Genomic DNA, 18,960 nt, shown 5'->3' on the forward strand with positions numbered 1-18,960 from the left:
CAAGGGTGTGTTCTGTCACCCCTCCTTTTCATAATATTTATGGACTGGATTGATAAGCTCAGCCGAGGCAGTGAGCGTGACAGAATTGGAAGATGTAGCATTGGACGGCTGCATTTTGCAGATGACCTAGTCCTGCTTAGCTCTTCCACAGATGACCTCCAGCGGACCCTGAATAGGTTTGTAGCTGTTTGTGCAGAAGCCGGAATGAAGATCAGTTTGGCCAAAACTGAAACATTTCTAGTCTCAAGACAACCATCCCAGTGCACTCTACATGTGGCTGGAGTCCCACTGATTCAGGTGGAGAAGTTTAAATACCTTGGAGTCCATATTTACGAGCGATGGAAAGTGGGACATAGAGCTAGATACTCGAATTGGCTCAGCAAGCGCAATATTGCGGGAGCTTGACCGTTTGGTAGTATTGAAGAGGGAGTTAATCCAGAAGGAAAAGCTGGCTGTCTTAAATACAGTCTACGTCCCCATCCTCACCTATGGTCATGACAGTTGGGTGATGAACGAAAGAATGCGGATACGAATCGAAGCGGCTGAAATTAGGTTCCTTCGAGAGGTTGCGGGGCTGACAAGACTCGACAGAGTCAGAAGCTCTGCAATTCGGGGAACCCTCAATACTCAACCGATGCTTCTCCATGTTGAGAGATCACAGACGTTGGTACGGGAAACTGGTCAGAATTCCACAAGAGAGGCCCCCCCGCCTCAGCAGGCCATCTTTGCCAAGCCAGAGGGTGAAAGGCCACGTGGAAGACCAAGGACGCGGTGGATAGATTATATCCAAAACCTTGGGTGGACATTTGGGAGTCCCACCAGAACATCTGAGCTTGGTGGTGGAGGATCGTGATCATTGGAAGTTCCTCTTGCAGCTGCTTCCCCCCCCCATAACCCAGTTAGGAAAGGTGAACCTTGAAGATGAATGAATGAAATATTTAATTTTAAATATCTTAATTTAATTGGAAACTGCTATGCGGATATTAGATCACCAGACTAGTGTGAGGCCGCTATCCTGCTTACTGCAGGTCCGAAATGGCTTCAAGCTGAAAAGCCCCACGTTCGTCTCTAGAAGATGATTTCTGGATGTGACCATTAGCTAACGAACACTACTAAAACATACCATGTTTGCAACCTCAAGCGAGTATTAATGTTATTACTCTAATAAGCAGCAACAAAAAATATCTTTACCATCACATGATTGCATAAAAAAAGTAAACTTTAACGTTGATAACAGAAGTTTTCCCAGCATCCATTGAAAGACTTGATGAGATGCAAAACGCTATTAAAGGACACGGACAGTTTTTATCCAAAATCTTCTTCAGCGCTATTTCCATTCCTCCTGCATAATGTAAAGACGCATTTCAACATACCGGATAACTGATCTTCAGATGAAAACACTTTTATAAAGTTATTCACATCCTAGACAGGATTCGAACCCAGGTTTTTTCCAACAAAGAGTATCGTCGATACTGAGATTTAATCTTGTTCAGACAGTGAAAACCACGGATACTACCTTTACAATTCATTGAAAAATGCGACAGCTGAATCAAGATAGATGAAATGCACGTGATCGCACACACACAAGCTATCTTTGAAAGTTACCAAAGAAAGTTAGTGGAGTTAGCCTCAACTGCGACTATGACAGTTGACGACTGACATTGAAACTCCGCTTTTTTTTGTGGCAGAATAATCCTTCTTGAGAAGCCTGAAATTCAAGAAACTTATCTTACTTCTCATATGTTTATTATTTCGTAAAATTTTGATTAATAACCCATGCACGTCCTCATTATGTCTTATTTCATATATGGATTCGGTATTTCAAAACAAGAGATAAAAATATTAATTTATATGATCATCTCAATGGCTCTGTGATCATAATTGGGGATTTTGCAATAAATTAAAACTATTTGACTTAAATAATACTCATTTAATTTTCTAATTAGCATAATATGAATGGCGTTCGTTGGGTTAGGGAAACTCAATTACTTCGGATTCAAGAATTTCATTTTAATTTGAAGAAAAGAAAGCGAAAGGATTATGGCATGAGTGGAAGAGATAATCGCTTATTAAAGTACTCTCCTCGTGCACTCAGAAAAAACGGTATAATGGATTAGTTTTTCAACTTTGTATTAGTCGAGTCACCTTCATCTGACTCGATAAGTATTTAGAAAAGTTAAAAATTAAATAAGGATAAAACACGTGACTGTATTACAATAAAGCTTATATTTATTTTTAACGAATTTCCACATTTTGCCATATTTCTCACTCCCAGATGACAAAATGCGAAAAATGCGATAGAATATATGTACAGTATATAATATATACGGTAAATTTCTTCCTCTTCTACGGTTGATATGCATGACAGCTTAAATGTTTCGTTTTTCGAGCCTTATAGCTCTTTGAATGTGTATGTTATGTTTCAGTATTAAGAATACCGGCAATACGCAGGAGTAAAAATTTTGATTTATTTGTAGCTAAATATCATGAAATAAATGCATAAATAAAATCCAGCGAATGTGGTTCAGCTCCACTGTTAATTTAATGTCTCAGTCCAAAATAACTTGGCGAATGACAACATATACTGAAAATAACTAGAACGGACAGCTGTCTTCTCCTACACAGTTTAAAGTCATAAATATCTGTAAAATAACTTACTTCAACAGTCTTCATAGCTCAGTCGGTATAGACGAAGCCCTTTTGTTAGAAAGACCTGGATTCGATTCCCGTCTATGATGTTTATCTCGTCTCTTTCGACTGAAGGTGAGTTAGTCGGTCTCATACGGAGTTAAAGAGTATCGAAAATATTTATGGAAGTGGCCTTAGTCTTGTAAACTGAGATGGGATCGTACAATGTCCTATTTTACATCGTCCCATAGAATTATCAATGACACTCAAAATAGAAATAAAAAGATAATTGTAACCGAAATACTGTATTTTGTTTAAAAATTAAAATCTCTTTTGATGGAAGGATAACTGTGAGGACTTCATAGAAGAAATAAAAATAAATCTTATGAAATCGTATATTCCGGTAGTAGGTAGTAGGCAGAGCGCCTTTAGCACTAGCGTTCTGAAGACATACTGATATTGCTTACCCCGTGAGTGAGCTTAGAGATGAAAATGAGTGAAAGAACAGAGAAAAAAATAATTTTCTGTAGCGAAATAAAAATTATGTAAGACAATGAAGGTAGGTGGCGCTTTTGCTTTCTACAGTTCATTGTTAAATGTTAAATATATTCCAGAATTTTATAATGCGAGTGCCGTTTCGAACAACACAGTAATCCTCAGGAAAAGAAAAGATAGACAGAGAGAGAGAGAGAGTTTGGATTATCTTTTCAATGTCAATGGAACAAGAATGATATTCAACAAAAATGTGAACATCATAATTTAACCACTATTAAGTATTCTGGGGGTGATCAAAAAATTTCTGGAATAATTCATTCTTCGTTAATTGCAAGGTTATAACTTGAAACATAAGCAATATAGTACAACACGTGCTTGCATGCCTTTTAGAATTTTGCCCTGTTAAAAAATGACAGCCTTCAATAATAATAATAATAATAAAAACGCGTGCATCATGTTTGTCTTCGTGAACAAAAGCAACCATAGAAATCTTCGAGATGTTAAAAGTAAGCAAATTCATATACTTCAGTTGTTTAGCAAGTTGTGTAGAGAGGTTTGCTCATGATGGTAGCCGTTATGGACGTCCATCGACAAACGAAATGCATGAACAGGTCAAGAAACCTGTCCGTAACTATGGTATGAAGCATGGTATGAATTAGCTTTGGGATGCCTTTGGAATAGAAGCTTATTTTAGTTGGAAAGATCATGCGATGAATTATGTGCTCCGTGAAAATATGAGGAGCATAATAATAATCTTTTACAATTAATAAATATAAATATCTAAAATGATTAGTCATTCTTTAAGCCCCACTGTTAAAGATCGATTGCTATTCTAACATGGCAGAGATGAGTAAAATATAAAATTATAAATTTAATGTATACACAATATAATAATGCATTAGTATCTTTGTCAATGTTTTCAACAAATCTCACATTTACTTTTTTTTTTATTTTCAGTTTTCTTTGACAAAGTGAAAAATCCTGACTACGAACATGTCCACAGCTGAGATGTCCACCCACTCCGAGACCGATAATTCGACTCCATTATATGACTACGATTTAGATGAATCCTTCAATACCTTCTTCTTGGAAGATCTAATTCCAACAGCTGTAGTATACGGAGTTACACTAATTATCGGGTTGCTAGGCAACATACTCATCATCTATACAGTTATCAGTTATAGGCGAATGCACACAATAAGTAACATTTTCTTGGCAAGCCTTGCATCTGCTGACTTGCTCGTGATTTTGATATGCGTACCCGTGAAGGTAGGTGGCGCTTTTGCTTTCTACAGTACATTGTTAAATGTTAAATATTTATTCTGTAGCGTAATATTATGGTTCGCTTTGTGTCTGCATTATTTTGGATTGATATTATAGACGTGATAAAGATTTTCACGTTGATTGCTTTCGAAAAATGGAGGCACGAGATGGTCAATTCGTGGTTATTGCTTTTATATCGATAGAATATAAAGAATATATAGAAGTGTTTCAGTATTTTTTTATAAGTTTCTTTTTATAAATTTTCTTTGCCAGGACTGGCCTGGTTGGCTGAATGGTCAGCGTATCTGCTCTCCAACCAACGTGCTGTAGATCGAATACGATCCCTCCCCTACCAAAAAAAGTGAAATTTGGATCTGTCTTTCAACAGGAATAGGTGATTTTCGATTATAATCCAGTACGAAGGCAACTTTCTGAAAAACTGTGGACAGTAACATGCTAGATGTTATATCCTTTGTGAAAAACAAAGATGGACTTTAAGCCCCTAATTAAATTGCAATTCTTTATTTAATTTTAAAATCAAATTATATCAAAAATTAAATGCAGTGCTCTTTGTGTCATACTGTTTACAAATCGAACATATGTGAACTGTAAGTACTGTAAGAAAATAAATATAAAATTATTTCTGTCTTTGCAGTTTGGCGAGCTCTTTTCTTTCACATGGACACTTGGCGAGATCTGTTGTAAGTTCGTCTACTATGTTCAGAACGTGTCGACCATCTGTTCAGTGCTGACTCTGACTTCAATGAGCGTCGAAAGGTAGGATCAATAATGGCCTTTGATACTTCAATTACACGCACTAAATAATCCGAATGTTTAACTATTTGAGCCTTTAACGAAGTTTGTTACTCGATGGTATCTAATATAGTTGGCTCATAACAGTTCGCTTTTAAGTAAGTTCGCGAGTTAACATACTTCTTTAAAGTGTTCATAATCTATACTATGTTCGGGATATTATTATCCATTGTATGTACTCGTGTAGACACGATTAATTAATAAACACGATTTTAAACTTCCTGTGCGCGAGCTGCTACAAACGGTGCTGATTTGATCTCGATCAGTTTTCGATATGTTAAAATGAAAAGACTGTGTGGTAGTCTGTGTGTGTGGTAGTCTGTCCATGTAAGTGCAATCAAAATGTGCTTATTTATGGGAAATTTAGATCATTCCATGATCCATTCTCTTAAAAATAGATTTCGAAAGAAAAAAAAAAGTGCTATTGAGTTGGATGCAAGCTGTCTAAACATGTCAAGCGATGCTAAGTACCAAATGGTTTGGGTCATAATTTCCTCAGTGTCGCATATCAGCCTACCGAGCGAAATGTGGACGGTATTCAGACTATTAATCAAAAGTCGGATTGTGCGAAAAGCGATATAACGATTTTCAAAACGTTCTTGCATCCACAAACGCTGAACATGGTTAAAACCGGAAAACAAAAGTCCATCGGCGATATGTAAATGAAGACGAGCACATAAATGCAAGTCTAAGTACTAAGAACAAAGATCTTAGCAAAAATGATGGAAGAGAAACAAAGAAAATATAAAGCAGGATGGAAAAAAAAACAAAGAAAGAGAAGAATAAAACAGAAGTTTGGAAGAAATGTACTAAGTGCGCACATTATTTTGATAATGACCTTGCAAAGCAGTGAATGACGGTAGCAAAGAAATAACTAGGAAACTAAGGCTGCGTGCGTGTTTAATTTTATAAAATTAAATTTATAGCCACATTTTAAAATCAGAAAAATATAGCTAATAATAATAAGGAAACAATCACGGTAATGATTACATTATAAATAATAAACCACTATCTTCATTTATAAATTAAAATTCAAGAGCTATTTCCAGCCAAGTTTTTATCGACGACATCCTTCACATTTATAAGAAACTTGCAAAAACTTATAGAAACTATCTTCAGCAATTATTTGATGTGGTGTCACGGAGCTTCGTACATGATCAAACGCTTTGCCTTGCAGGTATTACGCCATCATCCATCCTGTCAAGTCGCGCTATCTTTGCACGGTGAGCCAAGCCAGAAGTGTCATTCTAGCTATTTGGATCATTTCACTGATAGCAGCAGTGCCAATTGTATTCATCCAGGTAACAGCAAAACTCGAGTTCATTTTCTCTCTTTCTCTCTCTGTCTGTCTTTCTTCCAGAGTTATGTTATTCTGATTTCTGTTTCTACCTTAACAGTATATTACTTCATCGTTTTTTTGGTTATATTTGTTATTCTTTCACTCTAAAAAGAAAGTATATTAGCAACTGGTTTTATTTCATTTTTGTTGTTTTTAGATTCACATGGAAGTGGGTGAGAAATATAAAGGTTACTGGTGTGTCCGAAATTGGTATGAACCGACACTCTGGAAAGCCTACGAGGTATATATGCTATTGTTAGTGTTGGTGGTGCCCTCTATAGTGATGGCATATACTTACACGAGAATCTGTCATCAATTGTGGATTGTGGTCAAAGAGCGAGCCAGCATGACTTTAGGGGATATGTAAGTATTAGAATTTAATCTAGCTTCCGCAGCACCCCCAATTTCTCTCGATATATAAATATATTTATTAATTTATTTATATTTGCTTGTAATATTTAATTTTATCATCAACAATCCTACACAATTCTCTTATTTTGTATAAAAATAATAATAAAAATCCATCTTGTAGCACTTGGGAGGGCGCTAGCAGCACTGTGTTTACCACAGTGTCATATTGCTACACGCACAAGCATATGCACGTCATAGTGAGATGAGAGCTATTAGCGTAATGTGGCACTGTCCGTCGCGCAGTTCCAATGTTGTTTATATGTAGTTTGCGCCAGTAGTAGAGTGTTCCTAGTGCTTATCGTGTTTACTCCGTCTCTTTAAGTATTTGTTCATTACAATTAAAGGATTTAATTGTAATGTCCAAAAATTGTCAATCCATTCCTTTAATTACAATTAAAGGAATGGATCTTAATTTTAAGTAAACTGTTAATTTTAATCGATAATAAACAATCTTTTTTCATGAAACAAAACAAGAAGAATATATTTTATTTTTAAGTAATTTTGAATTATACTAAACTGCATAATTTTATCGATAATAAACAATATTTTCTCATGTTTAATTTTTTTTTTAATTTTTACCATAATTTTGATATTTTATCCAAACTCGCATACACTGCACTTACAATCTGTATGTATATTTCGAAAGCTGCAGCACCCCCACGATTTCAAGCCACGAGCCGCCATTGAATATGTCATACACGACAATCTGTATCAACAATAAGTTCAGTGAGTTCATGTAGGATTCTAGAAGAAAGATCCCCTTGTATAAATTGTCTTCCGCAATCGAAGTGATGAGAATGTTAGAAATGGCGTTTATTAATCGGGTTTAAAGTCTACTCAGCTTTGCTGAGAATTTAGAAGGTAAACATAGGGGGTTAACAGCAGCTATATAGCAAACCTCCTGACATTTCTTAAGATAATAAACGTCTTATATCGTTAGAATATTCGTGTGCCTCCAAACCAGGAGTGGTCGAATGGTAGCCCTTTAAATAAAGAAATTGCGCATTATGAATACGCAAAGACAGCTTTCTTACAAGGTACTCCTTGAATGCTTCCGAGAAGTTTATATAGAAATTATCCGAAAATGGTAGATTTTAATATGACTGCCGAGCTTACTTTTCTATGAGAAGCATTCATACCACAAACAGTGATTCAAGCTGAAGTACATACGAACGTATGGTAGAGGAGAAAACTACTGTAGTCAACGGCTACTTTGGCCAGTGATTCTTGACAGCCAGCCGGAGAGATCAATGGCATGTCACTCCAGGACTATAACCTACCGATCTCACAGTTGAGTTACAATCTAGAACAACCATGTTTATTGGTATGCACATCGTATAGGCGGAACTTAATAAAACATTAAACAAGCTTCGCGCAGGGCCGAACTTATGCGCAGGCGCACGATGCTCTACCTGCCCCCCCCCCCGAAAAATTATGGCCAATTTAAAGACTCCAAAAATGAGATTTAAAATTGATGAATTAAAAGCATAAATAAATAAATAAATATATATATATCAGTGGCGTTGCCTGCCTGTTTCCATTAAGTGTGCTGTCATGGCTTATGCAACCCGCGCTACAAAATTCACGTCAATTTGACCGCATGATTGCAATTTTTATTGATCGTGAAAGTTTCAAGGATGTATAGCACATCAGTGCTCATTTTAATTGGTCTAATGCAATTAATTGTAGGATAACTTTGAATACTTTAATTTTCAATTCATTGTAACCAAATCTGTGTTGAGTGGGTGACAATGCGTTTGTTTTAAGATATATTAGAAAACATAATGAAGGAGAATGCTATATTTGGTTAGTATATTTGAATTACTTAAGGGTGTAAATATTATTATTATTATTATTATCTGAGATCTCCAGGGAGTCAAGGACTCGTAAAGGAAGGTTGTAAATTATCCAATCCAGCTATCATACCTTCCTTCCCTTAAATTCATTTACAGTAGATGCACTCACTACCCGTAAGGACAAATTATTCCACTCACTCACTGCTCTCTGGGAGAAAAAACTAGCTCTTACCCCTTTCTTGACTGAGAACAAACGTAACTTCCATGGATGTCCCCCGTGTTCTCTCCCCGCCTTCCATATAACGAAAAATTTCATCATTTGAAATGCTATAACACCCATTCAAAAGGTTATAGACCTCTATCATATCACCTCTCTTTCTCCTGTTAACTCCGCATACTCACAATCTGTCCTCATAATCTAAATCCCATAATCCGGATATAATCGTTGTAACTCTTCTTTGCATCCTTTCCACAGCTTGTTTATCCCCTTGAAACCCGGGAGACCAAATATGCGCATAGTTATCCAAGTGTGGTCTTATCAAAGCCTTAAAGAGGCAAAATTACTTCCTTATCCTTATATGTCAAGGTTCGCTTCAGCATAGAAATTATCCTCTTAATTTGTATTTGCAACTTTTGCTATGTGACCTTTGAACTTTAAATTGTTATCCACCAATATACCAAGATCCCTTGCCTCTTCAGTTTCTTGTAGCATAACCCCGCTAATATAATATGCCGCTGGATCTCTAATCACGCCAAAGTGCATAATTTTACACCTACTAACATTAAACTGACAGCCATTTTCGTTTGCCCAGATTTCCAGTCTATTCAAATCATTTTGTAATTGCTGAATATCAGTAGCATCCCTGATTGCCCTGCCTATCTTCGCATCATCAGCAAAAAATTGCAAATCTGATGATAGACCCTGCTTGAAGTCACTAATGTATAGATTGAACAATAATGGCCCAAGGACTGAACCCTGAGGTACACCACTAGTAACCTTAAATCTGACAGATTCACACCCACTGTATACCACTTTTTGATATCTGTCTGTTAACCATCTCCTGATCCAAGTCAATAGATTATGTTCCAATCCCATATTCTCCAGTTTACGCAACAGCCTATCGTGTGGTACCCTATCAAATGCCTTAGAAAAATCCAACATTATCATAGTGTATCCATTTTCTTTATCCAACTCGGCCGTAACATTGTTATAAAATGTGAGCAAATTGCTAAAACATGACCTTCCTTTAGTAAACCCATGCTGTTCCCTGCAGAGTATAGAATGATTGTCTACCCATTTCTGTATACGAGTGCTTACTAACTTCTCTAAAATCTTCACTACCACACCAGAAATACTAATAGGTAGGTAGTTAGACACATCACTTTTGCACCACCCTTGCGCAATCGAACTATCATACATTCCTTCCATTCCTGTGGTATCATTCCTGAGCTGAGACTCAAGTTATACAAATGTGTGAAAGGCCTAGCCAATTCAGCTGAACATTTCTTTAACAAAAGGGCAGATATTCCATCTGTCCCTATTGACATATTCATATCCAGGTTATGCAAGAGTTCTTCAACTTCATTTTCATGAATCTCTAACTCTTCGTCCAACGTAGCAGTAGCACTATGCACCATACTACATACACCTGGTTGATATATCTTAGCAAAGTGAGCACTCATTAACTGAACAATCATCTTAGCTTCGACACTCGTGTACCATCTGCATTCAATAAAGTTATTCTTCCACATTCATTCTTTCTTTTACTTGCTGCATAACGATAAAATTCTTTTGGATTGCTTTTAGCTTGCATGGCCAATTTCTTTTCATACTCCGTTTTAGCTTTTCTCACAATACTCGTTACTTTTCTGGCCTGAGTTTTATATATTTCATAACTTCTCTCACTCTTAATCTCACGATACTCTTTCCACATCATCTTCATGTGAATTTCTAGATTAATAACGCTGCACATCCATTTCACACCCAACCTATTTACTCTTCGAACACTAGGGATAGATTCAGATACCGCCACCTTATTCAAGCATTTTTCCAAAGATTCCCATGCATTGCTGAGATTTTTTCCATTCAGTAACTGATACCATGGGACTAAAGATAATATTCGTCTAAGTTGATCATAATTTCCAGCTTTGCAATTCAGCATGTAGCCTGATTTAATCGGAGTTTCAATACAAGTAGATACTTCCCAAGAAAGAACAGCATGATCACTGTCACCAATTGGTGGTAAAATAGCCATATTCTTAACAGAGATCCCTTCTGATGCAATGAGCAAATCCAACACGCTTTGACATCGAGTTCCTTCTTTCACATGCTGCTTGAAAAAGTTATCTCGCAACAATTCAATAAATTCCTGTTCTTTCTGATCATGAGATTTCTCTTCTACCCAATCAATGTTTGGAAAATTAAAGTCACCCATAATGATCATTCGCTTGGTACCCATAAGGCTAAATTGGCGATGCGTTTCTTCGTCCCCTACAACTGAGCTGCCAGGTCTGTAGCAACACCCCACCATATATTTCATTCTGTTAACCTCCACTTCACACTAAATAGACTCAAACTCATCGCTACATGGGACATTGTTACCATCATTGCTTTTCTTGTATTTCTAACCTAACTGGACTTAAGTCATCTGATATCATTAGTAGCAGTCCTCCTCCTCTCCTATCTCTTCTGTCATTCCTAAAAATAGTATATCACATCGATTCCACTTATCATATAATATAATAGTAAATTTTGAAGAGGAGGACGAAGCTTACTCCTTCGACTACAATCATACAATCTACTAACACTCTGACAGAAAACGGGACATTCAGAAATTTGTCAACACTGTTTCCCATTGTAAATATGGGCAAAAAGTTATATATCATTTATAGAAAATTATATATTTAACACTCACCTATATCGGTGTCCTAACACGTCAGTTCACACTTTACGCACGCAAAACAGATAAAAACTCAGAAAACCAAAACAGCAACTCATGACAAATGACAACATTCAATCGGATTGGTTGACACAATGTCCAATCGACATCCACTGATTTCTGAGTGCTATTGTTCAGCGCACACCATGCCTCGCCTTCTACGTTGTTTAGCAGCCACTGGAATGCTAAGAATTTGACTCGCTGTGCCATCTGTACGTTTGTTCCAAGGGTTCAAAGATGTCTATATTTGTGACCGCACACCCAGGTTATTAATGCGAATGGGATGCAATGTTTACGAGTCAAAAAGTGCTCTCTTCATGAAGCATTAGTGTATTGTGTTTAATTTTAGGAATCACGCGAAACCAGGAAACAATTAGAGGAGTATTTAACAGGAATAAATGCAAATATATAATATCGGTGATATTGCTATTCCGTAGGTATGCACCGCACACCCTGAATATACGCCCATGATCTTGGCCCTGCTGAGTATAGTCCGAATCAGTAATTCATAAAATAAAAGGAAAACACTTACCAGATTCTAGTGCCTTTCCCACCATCCCGACATGTTTCTTGACAGATCGCGCTGTCCTCCAAATGGACAGATAAAAATGCTTTTACTAAATTTTGATTTTTTTCTGCCCTTTTTTAACATCAAAGGAGACCACATTTCTTTTTGGAAGTCCTCTCAAGTAGACTGCTTTCAGTCTTAAACCTTTTCTATCTAATTAAGTTCGAAAACCTGAGATTCCCCTCTCCCATTCAAGAAACATGTTTCGGCACTTTTTGGTGCCTCATCAGGAGATGGCTAGGGAGGAGAAATCATTCTTACAGAAAGTCTTGTCTACTCTCGTATTATTTAAAAGTTTTTCCTTTTACTCAATCGGAATTTTTCCCATTCTGAGTAAAAAGGCCAAAACATTAAACGCTAAATTATACAAATTATTTTCTATAATTGTCAAATAAAGAACAGACATTCTTAGTGACAAAAAATGTAAAATTTCAAGACGAGTGAAAGATATATCTTGTAAATTATCTTCATTAGTTTTGTTTTCCAACAAGGATATTCCTGAACTTGGTAGAGAATGTTTCAAATGATGACAAGCGATTTTTTCCCTCCAAGTGAATTGCTTTCTATGGTCCTGCTCTGTTATTTTAGTACTTAACACATTACTAAAATGTTTGACCTACGAGATCACGCTTGTGCTGCTATTGTCCCAAGCCGTTTCCACTTCACAATAACATCAGCTTGTCTATATACAGCATAATACAAGACGAGATAAAATACAGATAACTAATTGCCAATATGGATTATACTATACCTTATTAAAACAATGTACAAGTAAGAAAAAAATACAAGAAAAAAATTACAATATGGAGTGAATATAAAATATAAGAGAAACATTCACAATATAGCATAATATGCCATATAAAAACATTCAGAGTATGGGATAATATAAATGCTAGCTGATATACCATTTAAGACAAACATTCACAAATTTCGAAAATGTACAGTATAAGACAAATATTCAGCATATGGGGGTGATGTACTATATCAGACAACCATTTGCACAATGAGGTGATGTACCTTATAATAATAAATTATAATAAATAATAAAACATTTAGAGTATGGAATAATATACAGTAATAATACAAATATTAAGAATATCGTATGACATACCACAATATATGAAAAAATAAGACAATATAGACAAATAAATACAATATTGGATTGCATACTGAGTACAAGGTGAAACTACAAATACAAATGGGGTTGGTATATAATATAGACATTTAGCTGTCTATATATTTATGATTATTGTATAGTATAGATTATTAGATACGTAATTATTAGATACATGTTTTCATTAAATACATAATTAATATATATTTTATGCCATGCATACAATATAAGTAAATGTTTAAATAAAATATAGAGAAAATAAATTAATTATTTATTCACCTTGCAGACGAAAATTCATCATATGGGATGACAAACAATATAAGAAAAACATTCACAAAATGGAATGATAAACAACATAAGACACACATTTACAATACGGCATGACATGCTATACTACAGAAGACAAACACTCACAGTTTGTGATGAAATACAATGTAAGATTAACATTCAAAATATCGGATTATATACCTTATAAGGCAAACTTTCACAATGCGGGATGATGTTTAACATAAGATGATTTACAATCTTAGGTGATACACAATATAAAACAAAAATTCACCATTGGATGATATACCCTAAAAGATAAACATTCAACAGTAACGGATGATATAAGGCAAGGATTTACAAGATGGAATGATAAACCATCTAAAACAAACATTTTCGATATAGGCTGATAAAATACACAATGCAGATTTTACGACAATAAATATAAGCTCATGGGTGTATACCGAAGGCTAATACTCCATACTAGAAAAATACATAAGCATTGGGGTAGGTACAGTATATAGTTATTTACTTGTCTATATATCTGTGATTATTAAATAGCACAGATTCATTTAATACATAATTATACATAAATATATACTGTTATATGATAATCATGTATTCACCTAAAAGACAAAATATGCACATTATGCGATGATACACAATAAAAGTCAAAACCTGGCGATATGGGATGATATGACATCAATTAAAATAATATAATCTTTCACCATATGGCATCGTATACTAATTACATCATATACAGTTACATAATTGGATGATATGACACACATTTTCAATATTCAATGATATAATATATGACAAACATTCACAATATAGGATGATGTATAATATATAAGTCACATATTTACAATACGGGATGATATACCGTATAAGACAAACATTCATAATATGGAAAGACATACTATATATGACAACTCGTTACAATATGGAATGACATACCATATAAAAGAAAACTATTTAAATATACGGTGATTTTTTTATAATAATAACTTTACTATTAAATAGTCGATTGGTAGAGCCTCTGCTACTAATGGCTCACGAAAGAAGTTAAGCAAGTTTTAGCGCGGTTAGTAGTTTCAGTTCGATGCTGTTGGCACGTTCTCCCTCGATGAGTCTTTGGATTCCCTGGAGGTGTCACATAATAATAATAATAATAATAATAATAATAATAATAATAATAATAATAATAATAATAATTGCAATACGTACTTGCACACTAATCTGCATACAGGTATTTACATGCACTGCTAACATATTATTTTAATAATAATATTTTTTTGTATACAAGTACATTCTGTGTATGTCCATATACATTTACATTACGTATGAATATGCATTATATATAATTTTTTTAACATTTTATTGTCTCAAATAAATTACATACATACACACAATAAAAAAATAATATATATATATATATATATTATTTATATATATTGACTAAAGTTTTTTTATTATACTCCTCGGTTCTAGTCAGTATAATTATTAATTCTAAATATATATAATATTTGTGCATAACAGATACTTGCACGTACATAATATTTTTTAAATAATAATAATAATAATAATAATACTTTTTTACAACGTATATTATTATAATATGAACGATGATGATTATTGTAGATTTTTCTTTTGCATTTTTACACTCTATATATACAATAATAATAGATATAATTTCTCTATATCCCTATTTTAAGTACCAGTTTAAGTACCTTGTTTATTTAAATATGTTTTTCTTTGAATATAAATACATATAATTTTTTTTCATCAGTATCATCATTTATTATTATACACCGTACTGACATATACATTACAATAGTTTGTAGTCTGTGATTATGAGGATTAGTGGAATGAGGCCAGCTAATCCCGCCTACCTTGAAGCTGGGGTTAGCTTTTATGAAGAGAGTGGGATTAGCCTTCACTATTATTTAAATTAAGGGGATATTAAATCCCACATTGTTTCAAAAACGAATAAGAAACTCACAGATCGGAATCAAAGAGTTTCATGCCGAATATAGTGACTATAAAAGTATCAGAACTTTCCCCACCTTTGCTACGAGTTCCCGAGTTTGTACTACGTACTTGGACTACGTGCCTTAGCTTACGCTAGTAGTCGCCGATACTTTTATAGTTACTATATTCGGCATGAAACTCCTTGATTCCGATCTTTGAGTTTCTTATTCTTGGCTCTTTATTTTAAATAATTAGCCTTCACTATTTATGTTGTTTCGTACTGTTTATGTATGGGATGTTGGCATTGGATGCTGGTGATTTGTGATGTGTATATAAGTGTTAATGCTATATTATGTTGGTATAGTTTCCAGAGTTCGTGTTTTAAGTGTATGTGTTTTAAATTTCTTGGTAGGTTGTTGAGTCGCGTGGGTATCAGATGTGATCTCACTGAAGAGCCGTATAAGTTGTTGAAGGGTCTAGGGATGTAAAGAGTTGTTGTGGGTCGTGTTATGCGATATGTGTGTCTGTTGTTATGATAGGTGATGTTGAAGCAATTCCTTAGTAACATTATGTAGTGTTTCAGATTTTTAATGCTCAGGATTGGGTGTGTGTCGCCATAAGCGGTTCGGATATTGGCTGTTGTGTATAAGGTCTCCAAATCACTGTTGACACAATTTATATATATATATATATATATATATATATATATATATATATATATATATATATATATATATATATATATATATATATATATATATATATATATATATATATATATATATATATATATATATATTTGCATTTTGTCATTTACATTTTAATTTTACAATTCATTTTTATTCATGTTTCACATTAACAATTACTTTTTTTTATTAACATGCAATAGATAATGCTATATGCATTCATTTCCCTTTTCACATTATTAATTAAAATTAAAAAAATACAGCAACAGTGAAGAATGAGACTTTACCATTTTACAACTTTACAATTCTGTACTAACCATGTGTACAATTTGGTACATCTCTTTACTTTCACTTATCATTACATCTCAGAGAATGACATATTTTATAATATTTAGGCAACAGTGCTATCATTTCTTACCTTGCAGTTTTCACTCTTAATATCTTTATAATTGCATAACGTGGAATTCATGTAATAGAATAATAACGATCACAGTAATCGTTTGCAAATATAGTTCACAGTTTTTAATTTGACAAAGTTTTATCGTTATCTTACAGGATATTTACATTTAAACTTTTCACATATTTTTGGTTTAGTACAGAATGTTATATATATATATATATATATACACACATTTTTTTTGATTGAATGCTAAAATATTTACACATACAATAAACATCTTGAGTGAGATTGCAACTTATAATTTTACAGAATTCAGCACTAAGTGCTGCATTTTCTACATCGGATTTCAATTAAAATTTTTAATAATATTTTTTGCTCTATATTAATGTTTTATCTGTATATTTACAACACATGTTCTTCTAATGTTAACAATGAAGATTGCAAGGAATTTTTTGTATAATGATTTTTTTTGTTTATAGAACTTTTTTAATTAAAAGAATAATTTATTACATTATTTTTTCATGTTACATAAGAGTATTATATTAATGATAATATCACATAATAATCAGTATCTTCTTTATTGTTGTATACTTTACTACTAACTGTTTTATTACATGATCTGCTTCTTTGGTTATAAGGATTACGTGTGGTTCAGTGAGGCGAGTTAATCCCACCTATTTCGAAGCTTGTGTTAGCTTTTGTGAAGAGAGTGGGATTTAGGCTTCACTATTTATGTTGTTGCTACTGTTTATGTATGGGATGTTGGCATTGGATGCTGGCGATTTGTGATGTGTATATTATTGTTAATGGTGTATTAACTTTGTTGGTATATTTTCCAGAGTTTGTTTTTTAATGTTCTGTAGTTATCTATGTGTTTTAAATGTCTTGGTAGGTTGTTGAGTTGCTTAGGTATCTAATGTGATCTTACAAAAGAACCGTATGAGTTGTTGAAGGGTGTGGGGATGCAGAGAGTTGTTGTGGGTCGTGTTATGCGATATGTGTCTCTGTTGTTTCGATAGGTGATGTTGATATAATTTTTTAAATATATAGTATTAAATAATAATAATAATTATAATAATAATAATAATAATAATAATAATAATAATAATAATAATAATAATAATAATAATAATAAATATCATTATTATTATTATAGGTGAAGGTATTGTGACTCTGAAGTTAATTGTAGTGATTGACTAATGAGGATTATTTGATTATACCGTACTAATCCCACCTATTTCGAAGGTAGGGTTAGCTTTTATGAAGAGAACGGGATTAGCACATACTATTTATGTTTGGTATTTTTTATGGGTGGAAAGCAGGCGTTGTGTTGGATGCTGGTGGTTTGTGAAGTGAAAAATAGGTGTGAATGCTATATTAATTGTGCTGATATAGCTTCCACATTTCGTGTTTTAATGTTCTGCAATTGTCTATGTGTTTTAAATTTTGTGGTAGGTTGTTGAGTAGCGTGGGTATGAGATGTGATCTCACTACAGAACCGTATGAGTTGAAGGATGTTGGAGTGTAAAGAGTTGTGGTGTGTCGTGTTATGAGGTATGTGTCTCTGTTGTTACGATAGGTATTGATGAAGTAATTCCTTAGTAACGTTATGTAGTGTTTCAGAATTTTAATGCTCAGTCACATACACCAATAACCGAATCCTACATTGCCATGTAGGATTCAGTTATTGGTGTATGTGAATCACTGTTGAAATAATTTTCCGATGTAATGCTTCTATTTTCACTAGATGGCTGTTTGATGTGTTAGCGAAGATTGTTATGCTGTACCTGAGTAGATAGAGAAGTTTTCTTATGTTTTATGGAATCATGTCTTTTACTTGAAAAAGTTTTGCTGCAATGATGCGGAGGTTTAGTATGTAGGTATTCTATATGTTTTGTCCATTTGTAGTGGCAATCTATGCAAAGGCCAAGGTATTTTGCATTTGTTACGGGTGTGATTTCGGGACGTTGGCGACAATTTTTGTTGTATGTGTGAGAGTGTAGCGATAGTGGTGCGGGGCGCATGATTCTCGGATTATGTATAATTAACATCTGCGTTTTGGTGCTATTCATTATAATTGAGTTTTGTTAGAAGTATGTTCTGATTTCATTTAGGTCGTGATTTAAAAAGAGCGCTGTTGATGTTTCTGTGGATTGCTAGTAAGGCAGTGTCGTTTGCGTATCGATATATTTTACTTCGTGTGGTCAAGTTGTCTATGTCGTTAATGTATATGTTGAACAGGGCAGCTGATAATATAGTGCCTTGTGGGA

The 18,960-nt window shown here is 34.1% G+C and overlaps 1 protein-coding gene across 1 annotated transcript in view; it reads left to right on the top strand.

The window, feature by feature from the left end:
* The first annotated feature begins 4,116 nt into the window (after positions 1–4,116).
* Positions 4,117–18,960, top strand: part of LOC150100716 (QRFP-like peptide receptor) — a 36,455-nt gene continuing 21,611 nt past the window's right edge. Inside the window, exons 1-4 of the mRNA XM_090401868.1 lie at positions 4,117–4,392; positions 5,042–5,163; positions 6,377–6,500; positions 6,696–6,901. Of these exons, the coding sequence (XP_090257994.1) occupies positions 4,117–4,392; positions 5,042–5,163; positions 6,377–6,500; positions 6,696–6,901 (728 nt within the window). The remainder of the gene's footprint in view (positions 4,393–5,041; positions 5,164–6,376; positions 6,501–6,695; positions 6,902–18,960) is intronic.

The sequence above is a fragment of the Typopeltis vanoorti genome, chromosome 12 (assembly GCF_054136105.1).
Source record: "Typopeltis vanoorti isolate ZY-2024b chromosome 12, IOZ_Tvanoo_1.0, whole genome shotgun sequence".
Lineage (NCBI taxonomy): Eukaryota > Metazoa > Arthropoda > Arachnida > Uropygi > Thelyphonidae > Typopeltis > Typopeltis vanoorti.